The sequence below is a fragment of the Pelobates fuscus genome, chromosome 1 (genome assembly GCF_036172605.1).
Source record: "Pelobates fuscus isolate aPelFus1 chromosome 1, aPelFus1.pri, whole genome shotgun sequence".
In the NCBI taxonomy this organism is placed as follows: domain Eukaryota; kingdom Metazoa; phylum Chordata; class Amphibia; order Anura; family Pelobatidae; genus Pelobates; species Pelobates fuscus.
The window spans coordinates 109,426,221-109,448,640 of NC_086317.1; the positions used below are offsets into that span (position 1 = coordinate 109,426,221).

The 22,420-nt window shown below is 40.2% G+C and overlaps 1 protein-coding gene across 1 annotated transcript in view; it reads right to left on the minus strand.

The window, feature by feature from the left end:
* Positions 1–22,420, minus strand: part of STS (steroid sulfatase) — a 333,313-nt gene that overhangs the window by 214,770 nt on the left and 96,123 nt on the right. The window contains exon 5 of the mRNA XM_063450160.1: positions 5,699–6,122. Within this exon, the coding sequence (XP_063306230.1) occupies positions 5,699–6,122 (424 nt within the window). The remainder of the gene's footprint in view (positions 1–5,698; positions 6,123–22,420) is intronic.

A 22,420-nucleotide genomic window follows, 5' to 3' on the forward strand; every position in this document is an offset into this window, starting at 1 on the left:
CCCATACACACACTACACACACTGACCCCATACACATACTGACCCCATACACACACCATAAACACACTACACACACTGACCCCATACACACACTGACCCCATACACACACTGACCCCATACACACACTACACACACTGACCCCATACATACACACACTGACCCCATACACACAAACACTGCCCCCATACACACAAACACTGTCCCCATACACACACTGTCCCCATACACACACTGTCCCTATATACACACTGTCCCCATATACACACTGTCCCCATACACACACTGACCCCATACACACACTGACCCCATACACACACTGACCCCATACACACACGACACACACTGACCCCACACACACTGCCCCCATACATACACACACTGCCCCCATACACACAAACACTGCCCCCATACACACAAACACTGCCCCCATACACACAAACACTGCCCCCATACACACAAACACTGCCCCCATACACACAAACACTGCCCCATACACACAAACACTGCCCCCATACACACACTGCCCCCATATACACACTGTCCCCATATACACACTGTCCCCATACACACACTGTCCCCATATACACACTGTCCCCATACACACACTGCCCCACACACACACTGCCCCACAAACACTGCCCCATACACACACTTCCCCCTTACACACACTGACCCCATACACACACTGACCCACAAACACTGCCCCACATACAAACACTACACACACTGACCCCATACACACACTGCCCCCACAAACACTGCCTCCATACACACACTGCCCCACAAACACTGTCCCCATACAACACTGTCCCACAAACACTGTCCCCATACACACTGCCCCACAAACACTGCCCCATACACATACTGCCCCGCACACACTGCACACCTATACACACACAGTGCCCTACACACCCTGCTGCCCCCCCATACACACATTGCCCCAAACACACACACACGACCCCCCCATACACACAGTGCCCCCCATACACACACTGCCCCACACAGACATACAGTGCCCCCCCATACACACACTGCCCCACACAGACATACAGTGCCCCCATACACACACTGCCCCCTAACACACACACTGCCACCCTTACGCACTCACACTCACTTCACCGCTCACACACACACTGCACCTTTCACACACACACTTCACCCCTAACACACACCACTTCTCCTATGCCCTATATCCCAGCAGACCCCAGGTAAGTTGTCAAACTGTTCTTAAACGGTATGACTACTTACTCCGGGGTGGGATCCTGGCACTACTGGCACCATAACTACTACACTGAGCTGTAGTGGTTATTGTGCTAGGATTATTTTTTTTAAATAATCTACAAGTGCCCCTCCCGAGATCAGGCTCTGGATCCGCCACTGGTTCAAATGGCAATGCAAATAACTGAAAAGTCTTCTTCAGATTCATAATAATGTTATTCTGATTTGTAACTCATTGCTGTTTTCCATCATAGGAATGATAATTTGATTTATATGCTCTATGTCAAAACATGTCATTATTTTAATTCCTTGACTTAATAAAAACTGATGGTTTGTAACTTTGTCCATAGCCAATGAGATTTAATGGTCTCTCATAAGTATGCAAAGCCTTTTGACTTTGGAAGAAAAGTAGCTTTTTAAATAAGCAAATAAATGCTACAAGCTTTTTTAATTCTAAAGGTTAAAAATGGCATTTCTTGACCTTTACAGATTTCGAAGTGTCTGAATTAGGCCATTTATTAAGAAGACTTAAGCAATAAATGCATTAAATTTTAAAGTACATTAATTACTATCCATTCACATTTTATATTATTGTAAAACTCCTAGTGAGTACATTAATGGAAATAACATGCTTGGGTAATTATAGACCCTGTAACCCATAACTAACCTGTCAATCATCATATTATCCGGTACTTAGATTACATCATGTTTCTGTAGTCTATGATATTTTTACTTTTTTTGTGTAAATATGTACAACATACAGACTAGATAGCACTAAAATAATGTGTATTTTTTTTTTTCTCTGTGAAAAAACAAAACAAAAACTAAATCTATTTATAATTAATGGGCAAAGAAAATGGCTCATTTAATTCCACTGGCCATTGAGCTGTGTGAATTTTCATCAGAGTTTTACAGATTGATGTCTCTATATATCGCCCTGCTTATTTGTTTTGATAACTTAAATGATAATGAAAAACTAATATGTTTGCTCTAGAAAGTAAATTGCATTGATAAATCCAAAGAGTGAACTATTTCAAAAGTTAATATAAATAAAGCAGAGGGCTTTTTCACAAAATATGAACCGCATTTATTTAACTACATTAATCACATTTGTATCCAGATTATAAACAGTTTGGTTGGTTTAGCACAATACAGTGGGCACTTAATAGAAAATACAGGATTTGTTAACTCTAATTTGGCACTGATAAAATAAATTACAGTTTTACCATGATAAATTATAGTGGCAGTCTTTATCACAGGCAAATAATACTCTAGCCTGTAGAATACAAGACAATTTATATACTCTACATATAATAAAATGAGATAAAAACAACATATTTAAAATAGTTACATGCTGCATCATGCATTTCTGCTTACATTGCTGGGTTTTTTAGCCTCAGAGGTTTTGTAAATTGTAAAAGAAAGCTGATATCTCATACAATTTAGACAAGATCTAAACACCTTTGGCTTGGGGGTCAAGTCCAAATGAATGGAATATTCTTGCACACAAAATTCTCTGGTCTATTTGTAGATGGTACTATTCAGACTGAACAAACAAATATGGGCTTAATCACCATCAGTATAACCTGCACAGCATGATGGAACTATTCACAGAAACAAATCCATACCTTTTTGATTGGCTCTGTTTTCTGAGACACCATTGATATAACAGTCTCATCTCACCATGCCAACACAAACAAATGTATCCACATGGTACATAATCATCCTAGTCTGGCAGCCTGCTAAACTTCAAATACTGCAATCCCCCAAGAAATATCTCAATGAAGATCTGTAGACCACTAAGATTGTGAGACACCAGCCTATGCACAAGCTCAAAAAGAGTTCTGGACTAGCAAAGGCAATGCACAATTCCTGCCAACTGCTACCCCCTGCAGTACTCTGCCAAAAGACATTCCACTAATGTTAATCAACAGATAAATTGTGATAGTGACCCTGGGGCAATGCCCCCCTTGCCAGCCCTCTTCTGTCACTATGAAAGGTTTAACTAATAAACTATAATGTCTTATAATCACTACTGAGACTTGTGTTGAAGAAAGTTCTTAACACCTTGTTTTCAGTTATATTAACTGTATATCATCCACAGTTGCTATGAAAGGACCTATTGTTAACATTTCAACTCTTCAGTAGTATGGAGTAGCTGAAAGCCATGCGCAATGGAATAGTTCTTCTATTTTGATTAAACGTCATCATAGAAGGGCTAAAAAACTAGCAGAAAGTGTCAAAAAAAAAAAAAAAAAGAATTGCAGATGACAGGTAATACATATAGTTGGCACTATGAATATATTATCATACTTACTGGTATGTGGAATACTCCAAGAGTATCCACAGTCTTGTCATCATATATCTAGAATATATATGAATTAATTATTTAAATTTATTTTGAATGTATTGCAAGTATGATTTGTTTTACAAAAGCTGATACGGTTTGTATTGTATGTTTTTGTACAGATTTTACTTTACATTTTATATTGTAAATTGGTAACGCTCAGTATCTGGGCTATATTGCTTTCATTGCAGTCCTTCCCATTGATTTCTATAAACGGTACATTTTTTTTTTTTTTTTTACCTTTTATTGGTCACTCCCTATTGAGTTGAAGATCATTTTCTTATTTATTTTAATTATAATTGTATGTTTATTAAAGTTATGTTGCCTTTGTTTTTGGCCACTCATCTACACCATGGCCACAAATGTGAAGATATACATCATTTAACTCAACAAAGAACCAGACGTATTTTATCTGTTTAACACCTCAACACCCTAGTCCTGTTCATTGTAGACATCAATGCCTCTACATGTGGTGTGGGCATCTGTCTCAAAGACATAATCCACTAACAGTATGTCATGTTTTTTTTTCCATTGGGAACTGTATATGTATAGTGAGTCACTGGAAAACTAAGATATTGGAAAAAAGTGCTGGTTATTGACCAAGCTCTCGAATAATGAAGACATCTGCTAGAGACAGAACTAACCAGCCCCCACCAGGCTTATTCAGCTTTATTCCTGTCTTAATCCGATATTATGTTTTCCAACCACTCTGGAACCTGCAGTACTAAAGCTGATACTCTGTCACCGCCGTTTTATTTGCAATACGGAAAATGAGGACACTCATCTTCTCGTTGGCTTCTAATAGAAAGAATCAGATCTTGCATGTATACTTACAGTTCAATCTTCCACATCTTTAGACTGCAGAATAAACACACAAAACAAAAGAACTGATGGCTTCTAACTTTTCATTCATACTAGTTTGCTGGTGGCACCACAGAGAATGAAAAATACTGCTTGATATAACATATGAAGCTGTGGTTTAAAATAAAATCTAACATCATGAATGTTTTAAAGCATGTTAAGTCTGGTTAGAAGCTACTATGTCCACATGTCTTACTCCAACTTCTCCTAGTTCTATCTGTCTATAGACTCATCTGTTATTGGAGAATCTTTCTTGTTGTGAGCTTCTTCTCTGTTATAGCTCAAATGATTTATTTGTTTAAACTACCTTGGTGCCTTTAGACTAATGAGAATGCAGAGAATACCAGCCAGTTTCTATAGAAGTGCTTTCAGTACTACATTTCGGACTACCAAGATAATATATTTGACCTTTTGCCTTATTTATTTGGGAATTATGACTGTCATTGGTACATCCTGCTTGCTGCATTCTCTGAGAAAGGAATCCTAATTACAAGCAGTAAACACTTGGTTAAGCTGCAGTCCCTAAGGGTATGCTTCAGCTCTGCTCTCTGCATGGTTCTGCAAGAGGGGGAGCCGGCCAGACACATGGTCAGTCATTCTGGTGTGCTATATGACAGACCTATATGCCCCTCCAATGAGTGGGCCCACAAATTATGGATAGTCATAACACTGGCAATGCCACCCTCACGGCCTGCCCACCTGTTCAGATCTGCATACCTCTCAGTGTTGGGAGGTATGAGTTACTATAATGGCTAAACTCTACTTCTAGGCACTATCCAACTACTTCCATATTTCCAACATACTGGTGGTTATCCAAGTGAAATAAAAATGATACATGTGTCTCTTTGTGGCATCTAGTACTTCGTTCATTGCAAGGGTCAATGCAAGGGTCAGAGGAAAGGTTCTATATTTCAGTTACTGACATCCTTTCTCAGTTTGTTCTGTATATGACATGTTTTCCAATACAAAGTTAATTCAACATTGGGAGAAATGTTAGCAGTGCGACATTGTGAGGTTACCTTTTTAAATGTATACTGCTGGAAGTACAACCAATGGTCTTCCAGTGCAAAAATTGTCACAGCTAAATAATAATAATAATAATAATAATAATAATGAAAGCTTATTATTGCAATATACTGATAAATTAAAAAAGAAACTCATGAACATTATTGAAAACTGCCAATGCTTTAACAATAGTGAGGCCCAACATTTTGCATGTTTGAGACACACACACACACACACACATCATAACAGATATTTAAAATACATACCTTAATATAAAATCAACTGACTCTTTTGTCATTCTTTGAGTAAGATTCTCATGTTTAAAAGGTTGCTGAATAATCTGATGATTTCTCATTAAAAAACAATTTAAGTAACGGAAATTCGAAAAAAACAAAAACACCAATCCAAAAAGAAATCCAAAAAATATCAAAATATAACTAACGACCTTCCAGTTTATCTTAATAATTCCACTATAATTTAGCAGTGTAGCTGTAACGAGGGTTATGCATCCAATTTGAATCAACGTTTTGATGAATCTGGCTGCTCCAGCTAAGAAAACACTTCCATGACCTGGTATGCAATCTCTCAGATTTGTCATGGGCATTCCATAGAAGTAATCGAAACCATAATTCACAGGGTGGTGACAATGATCACTGCTGTTCTCACAATTCAGTCCCAGGTGCCATTTTCCTATAGATAAATTCAGATAAAAATGTATTACTTTGTGGTTAGATTGCTTGTTCTAATGTTATGCATTGCACAATCTACACTAGAATCTGCGGCAAATTAAAAATGTACCACAATTGCTTTATTTCCTAAATTTAACAAAATAGTTCATGACAACATTGTGTACCATACAATTCTATCTGAAACTCAATCAATACCTTTGTTCTTTTATTCACTAACCCCACACCAGAAAAAAACCCTTATTGTGAACAAAAAGGAACATGTTTCCAATTATTTTCCAGACCAAAGAGAGCTGGACAGCAATATTTATTTTTCTATAACATTTTATTTTTTGGCACCAGACAGTTGCTTTCTGAAGTCGCTACCTGTCAGGAAGTGCTCTTCTTTGAATTTTGCGGTTTCAGCTGCTTAAATGTTTACTATAGTGCTAGGAAAACAAAGTTATATTTCTAGCACTTTAGCTACCTCTTGCCCCACCTCTGCCTTCACGGCTTGCCGCTGACAATTTAAGGGTATTACAGTTGTGTGATAACCCAACACGCATTATGTAAACCCACGTATTTCCAAACCTCAGAATGGTTGGGTTTAACCCCTTCAGGACGGAGTCAATAGTGCACGTTCTGATCAAAACAAAACGTAAACAAAAACTCGAATTTGCGCAAAATGTCTGTTCACCCGTAGTTCCCCTCTTTCATATTATATGCACCCACACTTATTATATATCATTTTGTTCAGGAGAAACAGGGCTTTAATTTACCATTAACTATTCATATATGGAACATAATTTATTATGAATAAAAAAATATATATATTTTTTTAAATGTGTAGTTCCGCCTCACATTTTAGCTGTAAATGTCATAATACTGTTAGCTTTTACTGCAACAAAATGCACATATTTGTAATCAGTGATGTCTCACGAGTACAACAGTACCCCCCATTAACAGGTTTTATGGTGTTTTGGAAAGTTACAGGGTCAAATATAGAACGTTCCATTTTCAAATTGAAATTTGACAGATTAGTAATGTTACCTTTGAGACGGTGTGGTAGCCCAGGAATGAGAATTACCCCCATAATGGCATACCATTTGAAAAAGTAGACAAGCCAAGGTATTGAAAGTGGGGTATGTTTAGTCTTTTTTAGTAGCCACTTAGTCACAAACACTGGCCAAAGTTAGCGTTCATATTTGTTTTTGTGTGAAAAAAGCAAAAAAACAAATATTTGGCCAGTGTTTGTGACTAAGTGGCTACTAAGAAAGACTGGACATACCCCATTTGCAATACCTTGGGTTGTCTACTTTTGCAAATGGTATGCCGTCATGGGGGTAATTCTCATTCCTGGGCTACCATACGCTCTCAAAGGCAACATAACCAATCTGGCAAATTTCAATGTGAAAAAAATGAAATGCAAGCCTTATATGTGACTCTCTAACTTTCCAAAACACCATAAAACCTGTACATGGGGGGTACTGTTATTCTCGGGAGACTTCACTAAACACAAATATTAGTGTTTAAAAACAGTAAAACATATTACAACCATAATATAGTCCATAAAAGCGCCGTTCGTTTGTAAAAAAAATGCAAAAAACTTCACTTTTACTTAAAATATCATCGTTGTAATACAATTTACCAGTTTGAAACACTAATATTTGAGTTAAGCGAAGTCTCCCGAGTAAAACAGTACCCCCTATGTACAGGTTTTATGGTGTCGTGGAGAGTTACAGGGTCAAATATAGTGCTTGCTAATTAAATTCTCTGCACTTTCTCCCTGTGTTGTCAGGCATGTCAATCAAATTTTAATTAATCAAATCACATAATTATGTTAAAATATTACTTAAATATACATGTAGAATTTTAATATATATGCATTTATAGGTATTTAAATTCTACGTGTATACTAATGTAATCTTTTATGTAATTATATGTATTTATCTATGTATATATATATTTGCGGTTATTTGTATTTTATATATAGATAGATATATATAGAATGTCATTCTAAGTGTATTCTGTTATCAATATATATATTAATAACAAAATACAGTTAGAATGAAATTACATATGAATATATAATTTAATTTATTTATTTTATTATTTTATTTATTATTTTAATTATACGTATATATAATATATATATGTAGATCTATTATATATATAATATATACATATTATATATATGTAACGTCATTCTAAGTGTATTTTAATGCTAATATATATATACTTATATTAGTATTAAAATACACTTATGACGTTACATATATATAATATGTATATATATTGTATATATACATATTATATATATAAAAATATTTTACATTTATTTTTTAACATGTTTAACTTTTTTTTTTTTTATACTTTCTTACCAGCAGGGGGACTGTCTGATATTTCAAACAGTCCCCCTGCTGGCAGATCCATAGCCAGCTATAGGGGGCCATGTGATCGCTCATTGAGAGCGATCACATGGCCCCCGGGGGCCTCATTTGCCGTGGGAGGGCTGCCTGGGCTGTCAGGCAGCCCCCCAGAAGAGGATCGCGGCGGAGGTAAGTATAACTTACCTCCTGGGGCTCAAAGCCGTTACGGCGTTCCATGCCACCGCAACGGCTTTAAAGCCCATTATAATGGGGACGGCATGGAACGCCGTAACGGCGGGAACGGGTTAACATAAGTAAAAAAAGAGTAGTCGAAGAATAGCCATAAATCAGGATACCAGAGGAGTAGTCGAAGAATAGCCAAAAATCAGGATACCAGAGATCAGGAGAACGATTCAACTATAGCCGGGTCAGAATCAGGAAGTCGAAAGCCAAGTCGGGTCAGTACTCAGGAAAAACAATACAAATGCAAGGAGAACCAAATAGGGGAACTCAAGGAACCACAATAAGGCAAGGGACAAAGAAAAAGGTGCCTTTTATAAGGGAGCGTCTTTTGCTTTAAGACCACGTCCCAAAAACTTTCTGGGCCGGAATTGATGATGTGGGGTTGTGTCTTTGATGTCATGACGTCGGTGCTTTTGCGCCGCTTCATGAAGAGGGGCGTGATTCCAGCATCCGGCGTGGGACATGTCAAACGCACTGAGAGTGGAGCCGGCGTCGGATCTGACTCCACGTGGGCCCGATGGATTAAGGTAAGAGACAGTGGCAAAGGGCTAATAAACCCTTACTGTTCTTTAGCAATTCCAGCGCCGATGTCCCTCAGTTCTTGGTCAGTGCTCCGCCCCCTCCAATATCACCTGATGGGGGGTCAGGTGGAGCTCCCCATAGGAAAGCATTGCTGCAATACTTCCCTATGGGGAAATTGAATGATGCTGAATGTCCTCATATAGAACATGACCAAAAGTCGCTAAACCACACGGAAGAGCCTCTAGTGGCTGTCTGATTGACAGCCACTAGTGACAGTCTTAACCCTGCAAGGTAATTATTGCAGTTTCTCAGTAACAGGGTCACTGCACCTAGACCACTTCAACAAGCTGAAGTGGTCTGAGTGCCTATAGAGCCCCTTTAATAGAGAGTTACCTAATTTGCAATACTTATGAAAACAAATGCATATGAAATGTGTAGTTTTTTTTTCCGATTCATTCTTGATTAAATAATTTTTGGCTTGCTTAAGAGTTTGGAATTCAGAAGCTGCCAAATTAAAAAAAATTGTGGAAATTCAATTTGAAGCAAATTGAATCCATGTCTAACAATAATCCCATTTCGTCAGCTCAGAATTGCATTGTGAAAATGGCTTAAAGGATCACTTTAGGGCCAGGAACACAAACATGTATTCCTGACCCTATAGTGTTAAAACCACCATTTAGCCCCCTGGGCCCCTCATGCCTCCATAAATATAGCAAAATCTTACTGTATTCAAGCCAGAAGCTGTAGATCTGCATGCTGTTTGCCTAAAAAAACAAAAAACAAGCAGTCTGCTGACATCATCAGAAGTGGTAGCCTGATCCAATCACAGTGCTTCCCCATAGGATTGGCAGAGACTGAAAAAGAGCCAGCATGATTCAAACACAGCCCTGGCCTATCAGCATCTCCTCATAGAGATGAATTGAATCAATGTCTCTCTATGAGGAAAGTTCAGTGTCTGCATGCAGAGGGTGGAGATACTGAATGTTTGGATGCATTTTGGGCAGCCATGACCCAGGAAGGAACAGCCATCTGAGGAGTGGCCACTGAAGTTATCCCTAGGCTGTAATGTAAACACTGCATTTTCTCTGAAAATACAGTGTTTACAGCAAAAAGCCTGAATGTAATGATTCTACTCACCAGAACAAATTCAATAGGCTGTAGTTATTCTGGTGACTATAGTGTCCCTTTAAGTTACATAGCCATTTGGCCAGGCAATATTGTAGCTTTTTTGTGTGTCAACAAAGACATAGGCTGCAATTTTCCTGCCAAAAGGCCTTCACAAATATTTGTCAATACTGAAGTTAAACTAAAAGAAAAAGCAAGACTCATAAGAAGCCATATTTAATATGCACTTACCAGTAGCTGAGATACAGGTCTAGCAGCAGATAAAAGTCAGAGAGTGAGTAAGAATGGATACTGCTGGAGGATGAAGTATGAAAAAAAATAACACACACTTGTGTAGACGTAAATTGTGTAGAATAATAAGAGGAGTGTGTGATGTTCGAGAGGGAGTGTAAGGGAGAGAGAGTGGGGGTTTCAAGGGGAGACAGCTGTTGAGTACTGGTGGATGCAGGGTAGGATGCATAGCTGTAAGAGATAGGAGAGCAAGTGCATGATAGAATTCAGATTTGAATATAATAAAGGCAGGACACTTTTAGATGGATAAAAAGGGCAAGCCCTACTCATGGTTATGAATTGTATTTATACAAATTGAAATGCCATAGGTCATGAATCTAATGTGTTCCACATTGACGTTGCTGTGTGTGTGTGTTTCTTTAAGGTAGTTTGAAACGGACATTTCATGTAGTGTGCACATGTGTATTTGTTGTGTTATCAACTTTGCTTCATTATTTTCTTATTACAGCACTCATTTGTCCGTTAATTGCTTTAATTGATTAACAAGGAATTGTTAGTAAACATTCAACACTGCTTGCAAATCTCATCAACTCTGGGGAGGTGTTCGTGCTGATTGTTTTGATCATACAAAAGCACTTTTTTCCTGGTATTGGTTAACTGGTTGTAAACTGTTTTTTCAGTTATTTATCAAGTCTTTTTAGTGTTGAATTTCATAAGTATCCAATAGTTTCATTTATGACTTGATACATTCTCTTTGGAAAGATTGTGATTGCTTAAAGGGCAAATGTAATTAACCATGGTTTGTAATCTTATGTTTAGTTATAAGTGATGTCGCAAACATAAAATTTTACCACCATAGACTTCAATAGGCAGGCGAATTTTAAAACCCACAGGGACTCTTTCTGGCCACAATAGTGATGGAAAAGTTGTTTCAAGGGGACTAACACCTGGACTGTGGCATGCTGGAGGGGGATCCATGGCTAAACTCCCATGGAAAATTACATAGTTGATGCAGAGTTTGGTTTTAATCCATAAAAGGCATAAGTCACCTAACATTCCTAAATTGTTTGGAATAACGTGCTTTAAAACATCAGATATGATGTTGTATCAATCAGGTAGTGTAAGGGTTACGCCCGCTTCACAGTGACAGACCAAACTCCCCGTTTAACGCACCGCAAACAACCGCAAACAGTCCATTTGCACAACCGCAAACTCCCCATTTGCACAAGGTTGGATACCAAGCTAGCCATGTCCCGTTCCTTGTCCTCACTGATGTCATTGAAGGTCTCTTCCTCCACCCAGCCACGTACAACACCAAGGGTCCCAAGAAAGGTGACAACAAGCCCCCTGTATTTTTTTTTTTTTAAATGTACACTACTGTTACACCAGATATGAGTTGCACTGGTGTGACACTGTGCCCTGGCAGGCCCTGAAATGCACACGTGTGAAGGAAACTGACTGCTATTATTTCACAGTCAAATTTCTAGTTTGTTTTTTTTAATGTACACTACTGTTACACCAGATATGAGTTGCACTGGTGTGACACTGTGCTTTGGCAGGCCCTGAAACGCACACGTGTGAAGGAAACTGACTGCTATTATATTACAGTCAAAAAAGTATATATTTTTTTAAATGCAAGCTATTGTGACAACAGATATGAGTGGTGGCACTGGGCAAGTGGGCACAGTATACACTGTGAGCCTGAAACACACGCTGGCAGGCAGGCAACTGCAATTAGATTACACACACAAAAAAAAAGCAGACTGATGTTCTAGCCCTAAAAAGGGCTTTTTGGGGTGCTGTCCTTACAGCAGAGATCAGATGAGTCCCTCAGGACTGTAGTGGACACTGAATACACTAGCCTAGCTATCGATTTCCCTATTAAATCAGCAGCAGCTACACTGTCCCTCCTCTCACTAAGAATGCAGCTTCCGGGGGGCGGGGCCTAGCTGTCATGGAGGAAAGACGCACTTCGTATGAGCTCCCTCAATATCTCACTTTAAGCAGCTATCAACAAGCTAATTTCACCCCAGAAGGGGATGACCCAGCAATGTTGCTCCTACCTGACCGACCCGACATGCTTAATAGCGGTCAGCAACTCAAAAGAGTCTTACTTACCTCCGCGTGGCAAGTGTGGCCTGGTGCTCACCGGGCGGGAGAGGAGGCCGATCTCCCGATCCTGGAATGCCCAGGAGCAGCTACTTCCCGGCAGGAGCTCCGTTACCCCCCCACCCTAGGACCGGTGGGGGTTATCCCGGTCTACCCCTGAGAGGCTGTCTGGAGCTAATGGATGCGCAGAGCACAGCCGCCCAGGCTGACATACTCATCTGCGACTCTCCCAATATGGCGGCAGCCGCATGTCCTCCTGGTACCAGCAAAGCATGGCAGGATATTGAGTCTAAGCTGGACAGACTCTTTAATCAATTTTGGAAGCAAATAACAAGCAGGAAGCCCCAACAAGCTCCACCACAGCCCCAACAAGCTCCACCACAGCTAAGCGAAGCAGTCCCCATTAAAATCCACCAACACAAAAGGCGTTGAGGACGGGACCAGAGGCACAAACAGAAATGTAGAGCCTGCCCCACGTCAAGCACTCGCCTCCACCTTAAGTCACCACAATCCCGCACCGGACGTGAAGCACCACCGGGACAGATCCGACCACCCGACAAAACAAGCTTCCACCACCTCAAGCCGCGAACCCGGCACTCAGCCAGAGACTTGCCTTTGTTGTTCCAGGTATCAGAGACTCCCAGGGTCTGCACCTGGCGCCCAGAAGGGATTGGATGAGCACAAGCAGTAAACAGCAGCCTGCCAAGCATGTCCCACTATAGCCGATCCTCCACACCATGCCTTTGATCACATGAACTGCTCTCTGCACATTAACTAATCGTAAAGTAGTAAGCGTTTAAACATGTCATTATTTCACCTCCTAAAGAGTTTATTGTCGTAGTTCCTTACATGCCTTTACCTTAACCGTTCATGTATTATGTTATTCACTAGTCTCATCTCATGGGGCGACTCACACTTGATTTATAACTAGTGGTGGAGCTGCTGATATAAATACAGAGTGGAGTCACATGTGCGGCCAGACGCACCGCGCATTCAAACCCGCCCACAGGAAAGCATTACTTAATGCTTTCCTATAGGTATCTTTTTTTGACGCTGGAGGTCCGTGAGAACGTCCAGCGTCACATAAGTGCTATTTACTCCATGTAAATCGCGGAAGCGCCTCTAGTGGTTGTCAGGAAGACAGCCACTAGAGGCTGGATTAACCCTGCAGCGTAAACATAGCAGTTTCTCTGAAACTGCTATGTTTTCAGCTGCAGGGTTAAAACTAAGGGGACCTGGCACCCAGACCACTTCATTGTGCCTATAGTGGTCCTTTAATTTGTTATGTTTGCCCTTGCCTTGTCTGAACCGGATTATGATATAATTTGATAAATGTTTTATATAACTAAAATTAAAAAAAGTTACAGCTGATCTTCATCTTTTATTCAGTGTTATAAATTCAAGAGTGACAGTGACAAGTACCCTTTAACCATTTAAGGACAACACTTCAGCTTATTATGTACTTAAAGGGACACTATAGGCACCCTGACCACTTCATCTAATTGAAGTGGTCTGGGTGCAGTGCCCCTGTCCCATTAACACTGCAACTATAATTACTGCAGCTATTGTGAAATTGCGAAACTCTGCTTCTTTTGGCTGTCCTTCGCATTCTTTTGTTCTAAATGATGCTGGACTTGCTCATGCTTTGCATGATGACATCCATGTCAGCTAAAGCCCATATGAAAGCATTAATTTAATTCTTTCCCATGGAATAGTCCTGATGTGATCACGGCGCTCGTTGCACATACGCATTAAGTACTCCCCACTGGCTGACGTTGTGATGTCAGCACTGGAATCAAGTGACAAAGGGGTTTTTAGCCTTTCAGTGCCACATGGGGAGGAGGGTACTAGAGGGTACTATAGTGCTAGGAATACATCTTTGTGTTCTTAGCACTATAGTTTCCCTTTAAGGACTCTCGGTGTCAGTATAAGTACAAGGGAGATTTTACAACTCAACAGACCACTGTCCTTCTATGTGCTCAAATGGTTTGACCTAGAAAGGCTGAACTTGAGGAACGAATGTCTCTTTTCACCTATGTATGTAACTAGGTAATCCCATAAGATGCATTCAGTGCCGATCTCCAGGTCCCACAGGCTGCATCAAGCTTCTGAATCTTAGTTATAGGAAGCATGAAGTGCCGTCAGTTGGGGGCGCCATTCATTGGCTAGAATGGTCAGCTGACACTCTGAGCTAATCAGTAGCTCTCCATTGATAGAAAAGAAAAGATGCTATGGAGACCAGAGTATTCCTTTAATACAATTGGGAGCTTTCTTTTTTTTTTTTTTTTTTTTGGTACCTCTTTATTAGCCAGAGAAAACTTAGGCTTTATGATATCAAGCATCTCATAAATAAGCATCTGATATCAAACTACTCCAATAAAATTAAGAATAGCAAAGTTCTCAAGTTGACCTTTGAGTGTTACAAATTCTATTTTTATTGTCCCTGAAGATATTGTCACTCTCAAACAAACATACATCCTTTATAACACTCATGCAAAGCATTTTGAACAAAACTGGTAGGCATTGTAATTAAGTTGTTGATGGGTTTTCTTTTTCTTTTTTTTTTTAAAGCATAATTTAAAGGAACACTGTAGTGTCAGAAATACAGACACGTATTCCTCACACTAAAGTGCAGAAGTTGCTATTTAGGTGATTGTCCCCCTCTCTGTGCAGTAAACATGTGATTTTACTCACCCTTTCTCCCATGCCACGCATGTCTCCCTGTGGCTGGCCCTGCCTGGTCTATAGCTGAGTTCAAACTTGATAATCTCAGCCAAGCCAATGCTTTCATTGGAGGCTTATGCGGATATAAAGGCAAAATGCTTCAATGCGTCAATCAACATGTTCTCATAGATCAATCCATCTCTATGGTGAACATTCAGTGTCTCAACAGCTTGAGGCTGCCAAACACCAGTGCTGCACACAGTACAACACTGGACTAGGAAGCACCTCCAATGAGTGACTGCCACTAGAGGTGTTAATAGCCAGCAACGTTAACACTGCCTTTTTTCTGGAAAGGCAGTGTTTACAGTACTAACACTGTAGTGGTTATGATGACTATAGTGTCACTTTAAAGTTCACTTTACAAAACTGATGATTTGTTGTTTAATTGCAAAACAAATGTTTCGTGTGCTCTTTGAATACTGGCTAATTTCAGTTTCAGAAAACTCCAAGTGTAAATGATAATAGAAACTATACTTGTACATGGTAGAAACGTGTTTTGGACAAACCATTTCATCTGAAAATAAAATAAAAGTTTTCCTTAATTCTATCCTCTGTTGATAGAGGTCACTTAAACAGTTTTCCTTAATACTGGCAAAAACAGTTTTTGGAATAAGTTTTTGGAATAAATACCAACTTTATAAAGAAAACTAATCCAATTAAACATCAAGATTATAATTTGACCCAAGAAACCTGTGCTTAAAAGCAAATAAAAAAATGCTACAGAAATCTTTTCAGGAAAAGCTTTCTCAAGCTGCTCTGTGGAATATGCACATTCCAGGGCGAGCCACGCAGCAGCCACAATGTCTCCAGTCCCACGTCGAAAGCTGGGCACCTATGACTTGAATACCACACATCGTTCTAAAGTTCCACATGCAGAACGTGTTCTGCACTCTGTCACTCTTGCGGGGTTGCCAGATCACTATATCAACCTCACTCCACATACAAGAGTCCTTAAAGTTACAGAACCCTGTAGGTTTACATCTTTTTATAATATCTTTTTACATCTTTTTATAATAAAAGATATACAGGTCATAATTGTGAGACACATCATCTACATTTCACACCCCTTTGTGTAAGTTCATGCAGGGTGATGATAATGTCCATTATTATCTTGGTTGTCCCTATATATACGGCAGGACCATTGCCCTGCCATTTTGTATTACAGCCCCGAGAGTGTATACTGATAACTTGGTGTTTCTTTACTGATTTGCATCATATGCGTAGTTCAAGCAGGACTTTGGGACACGTCTACCTTACACAGATTAATTGTAAAACTTTAACCATGGACTTTACAATTTCAGCCATTTGGCTCTTCTCACAATGGTGCTGGTTCTGGGGTCTTATCACACACAACCCTTTAAAATCACCAAGGCTGAACTCCTGGGTTCAGCCAAGGTATTAGTGAGGTCATTTCCAGTGATTCCCTTGATCTTGGCTTTCTACTGACACTGTATTTTTGCCTTACTACGCTAAGCCCGGCCAATAGAAAGCCCAGTAAATGTATCTTGTGCGGTCTCTTTCATTTTAGCTACTGTTTTCCTAGGCTCTGTGTGTTACCCTATCCTGACATTGTATTTCTGAGTCTGGGTTACTGTAGGGATTATGGATTACTATATGTGTATTAAAAAATGAATTGCATTTTGTGAGTTTGTGTTTTCTTTTGTATTACACTGTCATGTTACAGTGCTACCGCCCATCCCATATGTGCCCTATTAAGGGTTAATAAGTGCGTAGGTATTTAAAAAAATATCCATCTATGTCTCATTGGATATTTTGCCTTTTTGCCTTTCAGCTTAAAGAAGCAGGGTGTATTGTTAGTATCGGACTCACTTAAGAGGTTTGTCCTTGATGTGGCAGGTGACTTTACAGGCCTTTGAAGTGATACTAAAATAAAAAGTCCAGTTACTTAAATGTGCATAGACATTTGGCATAGTGCACAAGTAACTTCTTTATTTGGTTTGTATTGCATGTATTGAAAATGCTGTGTACTAGACATGTGTAATTCGTTTTGTTTCAAATGTAAATTGGGACACATTTTGGCAATTCTGACATTTGGATGTTTCCGAATGTCCGAAATGCCGAATTTCGGAAGTGCCGAACCAAACCGAAGTGCCGAATTTCGGAAGTGCCTAACCGAATTGCCAAAGTGCCGAATTGTTCAGATTTCTGAAAAGTGGCAAAACAAGAGAGGGAGGGAAAATTATGTGAATGATGACAGGAATCTAACCCTACCCCTAACCCTAGATGTGTAAGTGGTTGTGGTGGTTAGGGGTAAGGTTTGTCAGGATTACTAATTGATCCAACACGTAGAACTGTATCGCACCTAGGACTAAAAGGTAACATCTTACCGGGCCTCAGAGTGGCCGGACTTAACGTACCAAAAAAACAGTTAGAAAACTTGCCGAGGTTGGGGATACAGAATGGGAAACAACAATAAGGGAAAGCCAAAAGTCAGGGATACCAGAATACAGGGAAGTCAAAATGAAGCCAAAGTCAATAACCAGATATAAACGCTCAGGAATACACTCTCGGAAAACCACTAAGGGAAACCACGACAGGAGAAGTAAAAATGTGTTTAAATAAGACCTTTACAAATCTGATTGGCTGAAATCAGCCTTTGGCCCCAGAACGTGCGCGCGCGTCTCCCGCGTGACATCATACGCACGCAGACGTCGTCATCACCGTGGGCAGACGTGGGGCTATAATTTGACATGGATCCGCAGTGGCCTGCGTCCATCAACATGTTGCAGGAGTCAGGTACACTGACGCATGGTTGCCGAGTCCAGATACCGCAAGGTGAGGATGAATATGCTACATTACCCCCCACCTGAAGACCGCCCACCAGGCGGGCAGGACCTGGCTTAAGGGGAAACTTGGAGTGGAAATAACGAATCTTGCGACCTGCATGAATATCAGAGGCCGGAACCCGAGAACGTTCGGCAAACCCAACTAAATACTGTAATGAACCACGAGAGAACCTGGACTCAATTATGGAAGAGACTTCATACTCCTTCTGTCCAGAAACAACCAGCGGGGGCAGCGGAACATTTGGGACAGTATACTTATTGCAAGTAAGTGGGTTGAGCAGAGAAACATGAAACGTGTTAGGAATACGTAATAAGGCAGGGAGAACCAGAGAATACGAAACAGGATTAATTCTACGAAGGATATGAAATGGACTAAGGAATCTGGGGGCAAACTTCATGCTAGGAACTTTAAGTTTAACGTTGCGCGATGATAACCACACCCTCTCACCCACTTGGTAAACGGGTTGGCACCCCGTCATTTATCCGCATGAAATTTGAAACGATCAGCCGCAGTTTCGAGAGCGGAGTGAACTTTGGTTTGGTCCACTTTTCACAAATAGAAGCAAGGTGATCATCCAAAGCAGGGATAGCTGTGTCAGAGAAAACAGCCGGCAGAACAGTAGGATGACGACCATTATTAACAAAGAATGGACTATGACCAGAAGAATCATGATTAGCATTGTTCCTAGCAAACTCGGCCCAAGGTAGTAATACTAAATTATCTTGAGTGCTATTAACAAAACAATGCAAATACAATTCTAATGACTGGTTAGCCCTATCAGCCATGCCATTGGTTTGGAGATGGTAAGAAGAAGAAAATGACAATTCAATGCACAACTGTTTATTGGAAGCCCTCCAAAACCAAGACTCAAACTGAGATCCTCTGTCAGATACAATATTGTGAGGAATGCCATGTAGTCGGACAATTTCACATATAAAAATAAGAACCAGGTCTTGAGCGGATGGCAATTTGAGTGGAACAAAATGAGCCATCTTGGAAAAGCGTTATGGATGGTAAGGATGGTGGTATAGCCATTAGAACTAGGAAGTTCCACAATGAAATCCATGGACAAGTGGGACCACGGAATACTAGGTACAGGAAGTGGATGCAACAATCCACATAGAAGCTTATGAGCTACCTTAGAAACTGCACAAACAGAACATGCCTGCACATATTCTGTAACATGTTTCCTGAGAGAATCCAACCAAAATGATCTTATGATCACAGATATGGATTTATTAATTCCTGGGTGTCCAGCAGTCACGTTGTTGTGGAACACCCTCATGACATTTTCCCTTTCACTCAATGGAACAAATAATTTATCTAGTGGTTTATTTCATGGTGCCTGAGACTGAGCCTCCATAATAGCGCTAAGCAGAGGGGATGACAAGGAAAGGACAGTGGAAGCGATGATACACTCAGGTGGAATAATAGGGGTTGTCTCTTGTTCCTATAGATTCAGTATCAAACTGTCTAGATAATATGTCTGCCTTCACGTTTTTGGGACCAGGTCTGTAAGTTATGAGAAAGTTAAAGTAAGATAGGAACAAAGACCATCTGTCTTTTAGCATCCCCTTTATAAGACAAATTCTTGTGGTCAGTAATGATCAAAAGGGGGTCCTTGGAACCCTCTAAAAGATGTCGCCACTATTTAAGCTCTAGTATTATGGCCAACAATTCTCTGTTGCCAAGATCATAATTACGCTCAGCAGGAGACAACTTTCTAGAGAAGTATCCACATGGATGCAAAGGGGTATCCTAACTCTCCCACTGAGAGAGAACAGCCCTTACCCCAGTTTCGGAGGCATCAACCTCCAGTATGAAGGGTTTGCTGGTGTCAGGATTTATCAATATGTCAGCAGAAGCAAACCTTTGTTTGAGAAGTTCAAAAGCTTCTCTAGCCTCCTTAGACCATATCATGCTGCTAGCCCCTTGCGTGTCATATTGGTGATGGGGGTTATCACAGAAGAGAATCCTTTGATAAATCTCCTGTAATAATTGGCAAACCCAATAAACCTTTGAATGGCTTTTAGTCCATTGGTCAATGGCCAATGTAGAACAGCCTCTTGATTATGAGGGTCCATTTGAAAACTAGAGGCAAAAATGTTATACCCTAAAAAATGTACTTCAGTCTGATCAAAGATGCAGTTTTCCAATTTACAATAATGTTAATTTTTAAGTAAAGTTTGCAATACTTGTTTGACCTGTTTGTGGTGAGTCTGAAGGTCAGGGGAATAGATAAGGTTATCATCCAGATAGATAAGGACAAATTAATAAATATAGTCCCTGAGTACATGATTAATAAAGTCCTAGAACATGGCCAGAGCAATGCCCAACCTGAAGGGCATCACAAGGTACTCATAGTGCCCACTTCTAGTGTTAAATGCTGTTTTCCACTCATGATTTTCCTTGATCCTTACCAAATTGTATGAATGCCTGAGGTCAAGTTTGGTAAAGACTTTAATACCCTGGAGTCTGTCAAACAATTTGGAAATGAAGGGAATGGGATAGGCATTTTTAATGGTGATTTTGTTTAATGCCCTGTAGTCAATGCATGGACGTAATTCACCATCTTTTTTAGATACAAAAAAGAACCCTGCACCAGCAGGCGAGGATGATTTGCATATGTGGCCTATACTTAGGGAGTCTTTGATGTACTCTTCCATTATTCTATTCTCCTGTGGTGATAAGGCATATACTGCTCCCTTGGGTGGCATAGCGCCGGGTAGCAGATTTATGGAACAGTCATATGATCTGTGAGGAGGTAGAATATTGGTCTGACGCTTACTAAATACCTCCCTAACCTCCCAATATTGTATGGAAACTTCGGAGGCCTGAGGCTTAGTAGTGGGTAATGTAATGATGCCCACTCTTTTGGTAATGTGCAACATACATCTCTAAGTACAGTCCTTGCCCCATTCCAATATTTCCAGTTTTGCCCAGTCAATATGAGGATTGTGCTTAATAAGCCAAGGAAAGCCTAATATGATGGGGCAAGAAGGAGAAGCAATTATTTGGAATGTTATGTCTTCCTTGTGTAAGGCTCCAATGAAAATGTATCGTGGGTAATGAAGGGTTGAGAGAGAGGTCTCCCGTCAACAGCCTCAACGTAATCTCTCCTTGATAGGTACAGCAAAATGATCCGTACGGTGATCACTCTCCTCTAGCTTTCTCTCGCAAGCTGCTATGTGCTGACACAATTCTACAGGATCTATGGCCATGTCGTAATGTCAGGATTACTAATTGATCCAACATGTAGAACTGTATCGCACCTAGGACTAAAAGGTAACGTCTTACCGGGCCTTAAAATGGCTGGACTTAACGTACCAAAGAACAGTCAGAATACTTGACAAGGTCAGGGAAACAGAATGGGAAACAACGATACGGGAAAGCCAAAAGTTAGGGATACTAGAATACAGGGAAGTCAAAACAAAGCCAAAGTCAATAACCAGATATAAACACTCAGGAACACACTCTCGGACAACCACTAAGGGAAACCACGACAGGGCAATGAGGAGAACCCCAGAACGTGCGTGCGTGTCTCCCATGTGATGTTATACGCACGCCGACGTCATCATCCCCATGGGTGGACGTGGGGATATAATTTGTCATGAATCCGCAGCAGCCGGCTTCCATCAACATGTTGCAGGAGTCAGGTACTCTGATGCATAGTCGCTAAATGCAGATACCGCAAGGTGAGAATGAATATGTTACAGGGTTATAGGTAGGGTTAGGGAATTGCCGAAGTCCCGAATTGCCGAAGTCCCAAATTTCGGAAGTGCCGAACCGAAGTGCGGAAGTGCCGAATTGCCGAAGTCCCCAATTTCGGAAGTGCCGAACCAAATTTTTCGCCCATGCACATCCCTACTGTATACAATAGTCATTGTTGCCACCCATTAGAAATGAGCGTTTGGAACGCAGTGCTTCATTTTGTGTGTTTGTATTTACTAAATGTGTATTGTATGATTTTAAATGTAATAATTGTAATACAAGATTATGGTTTTAATTCAGTAGTGTGCTGCTGTGGTAAATTGTGCTTGGCTGATGTACAGTTGGCTCTGTGGTAAACAGGTTAACCATAGTGAGCATATTAAACTATGATTCATTCATATCTGTATCAATTATTGTGCGCCCTCCATTCTTATACGATTCTCTAGGGTAAATGTTGCTTCAACAACAAATGTAATTATTT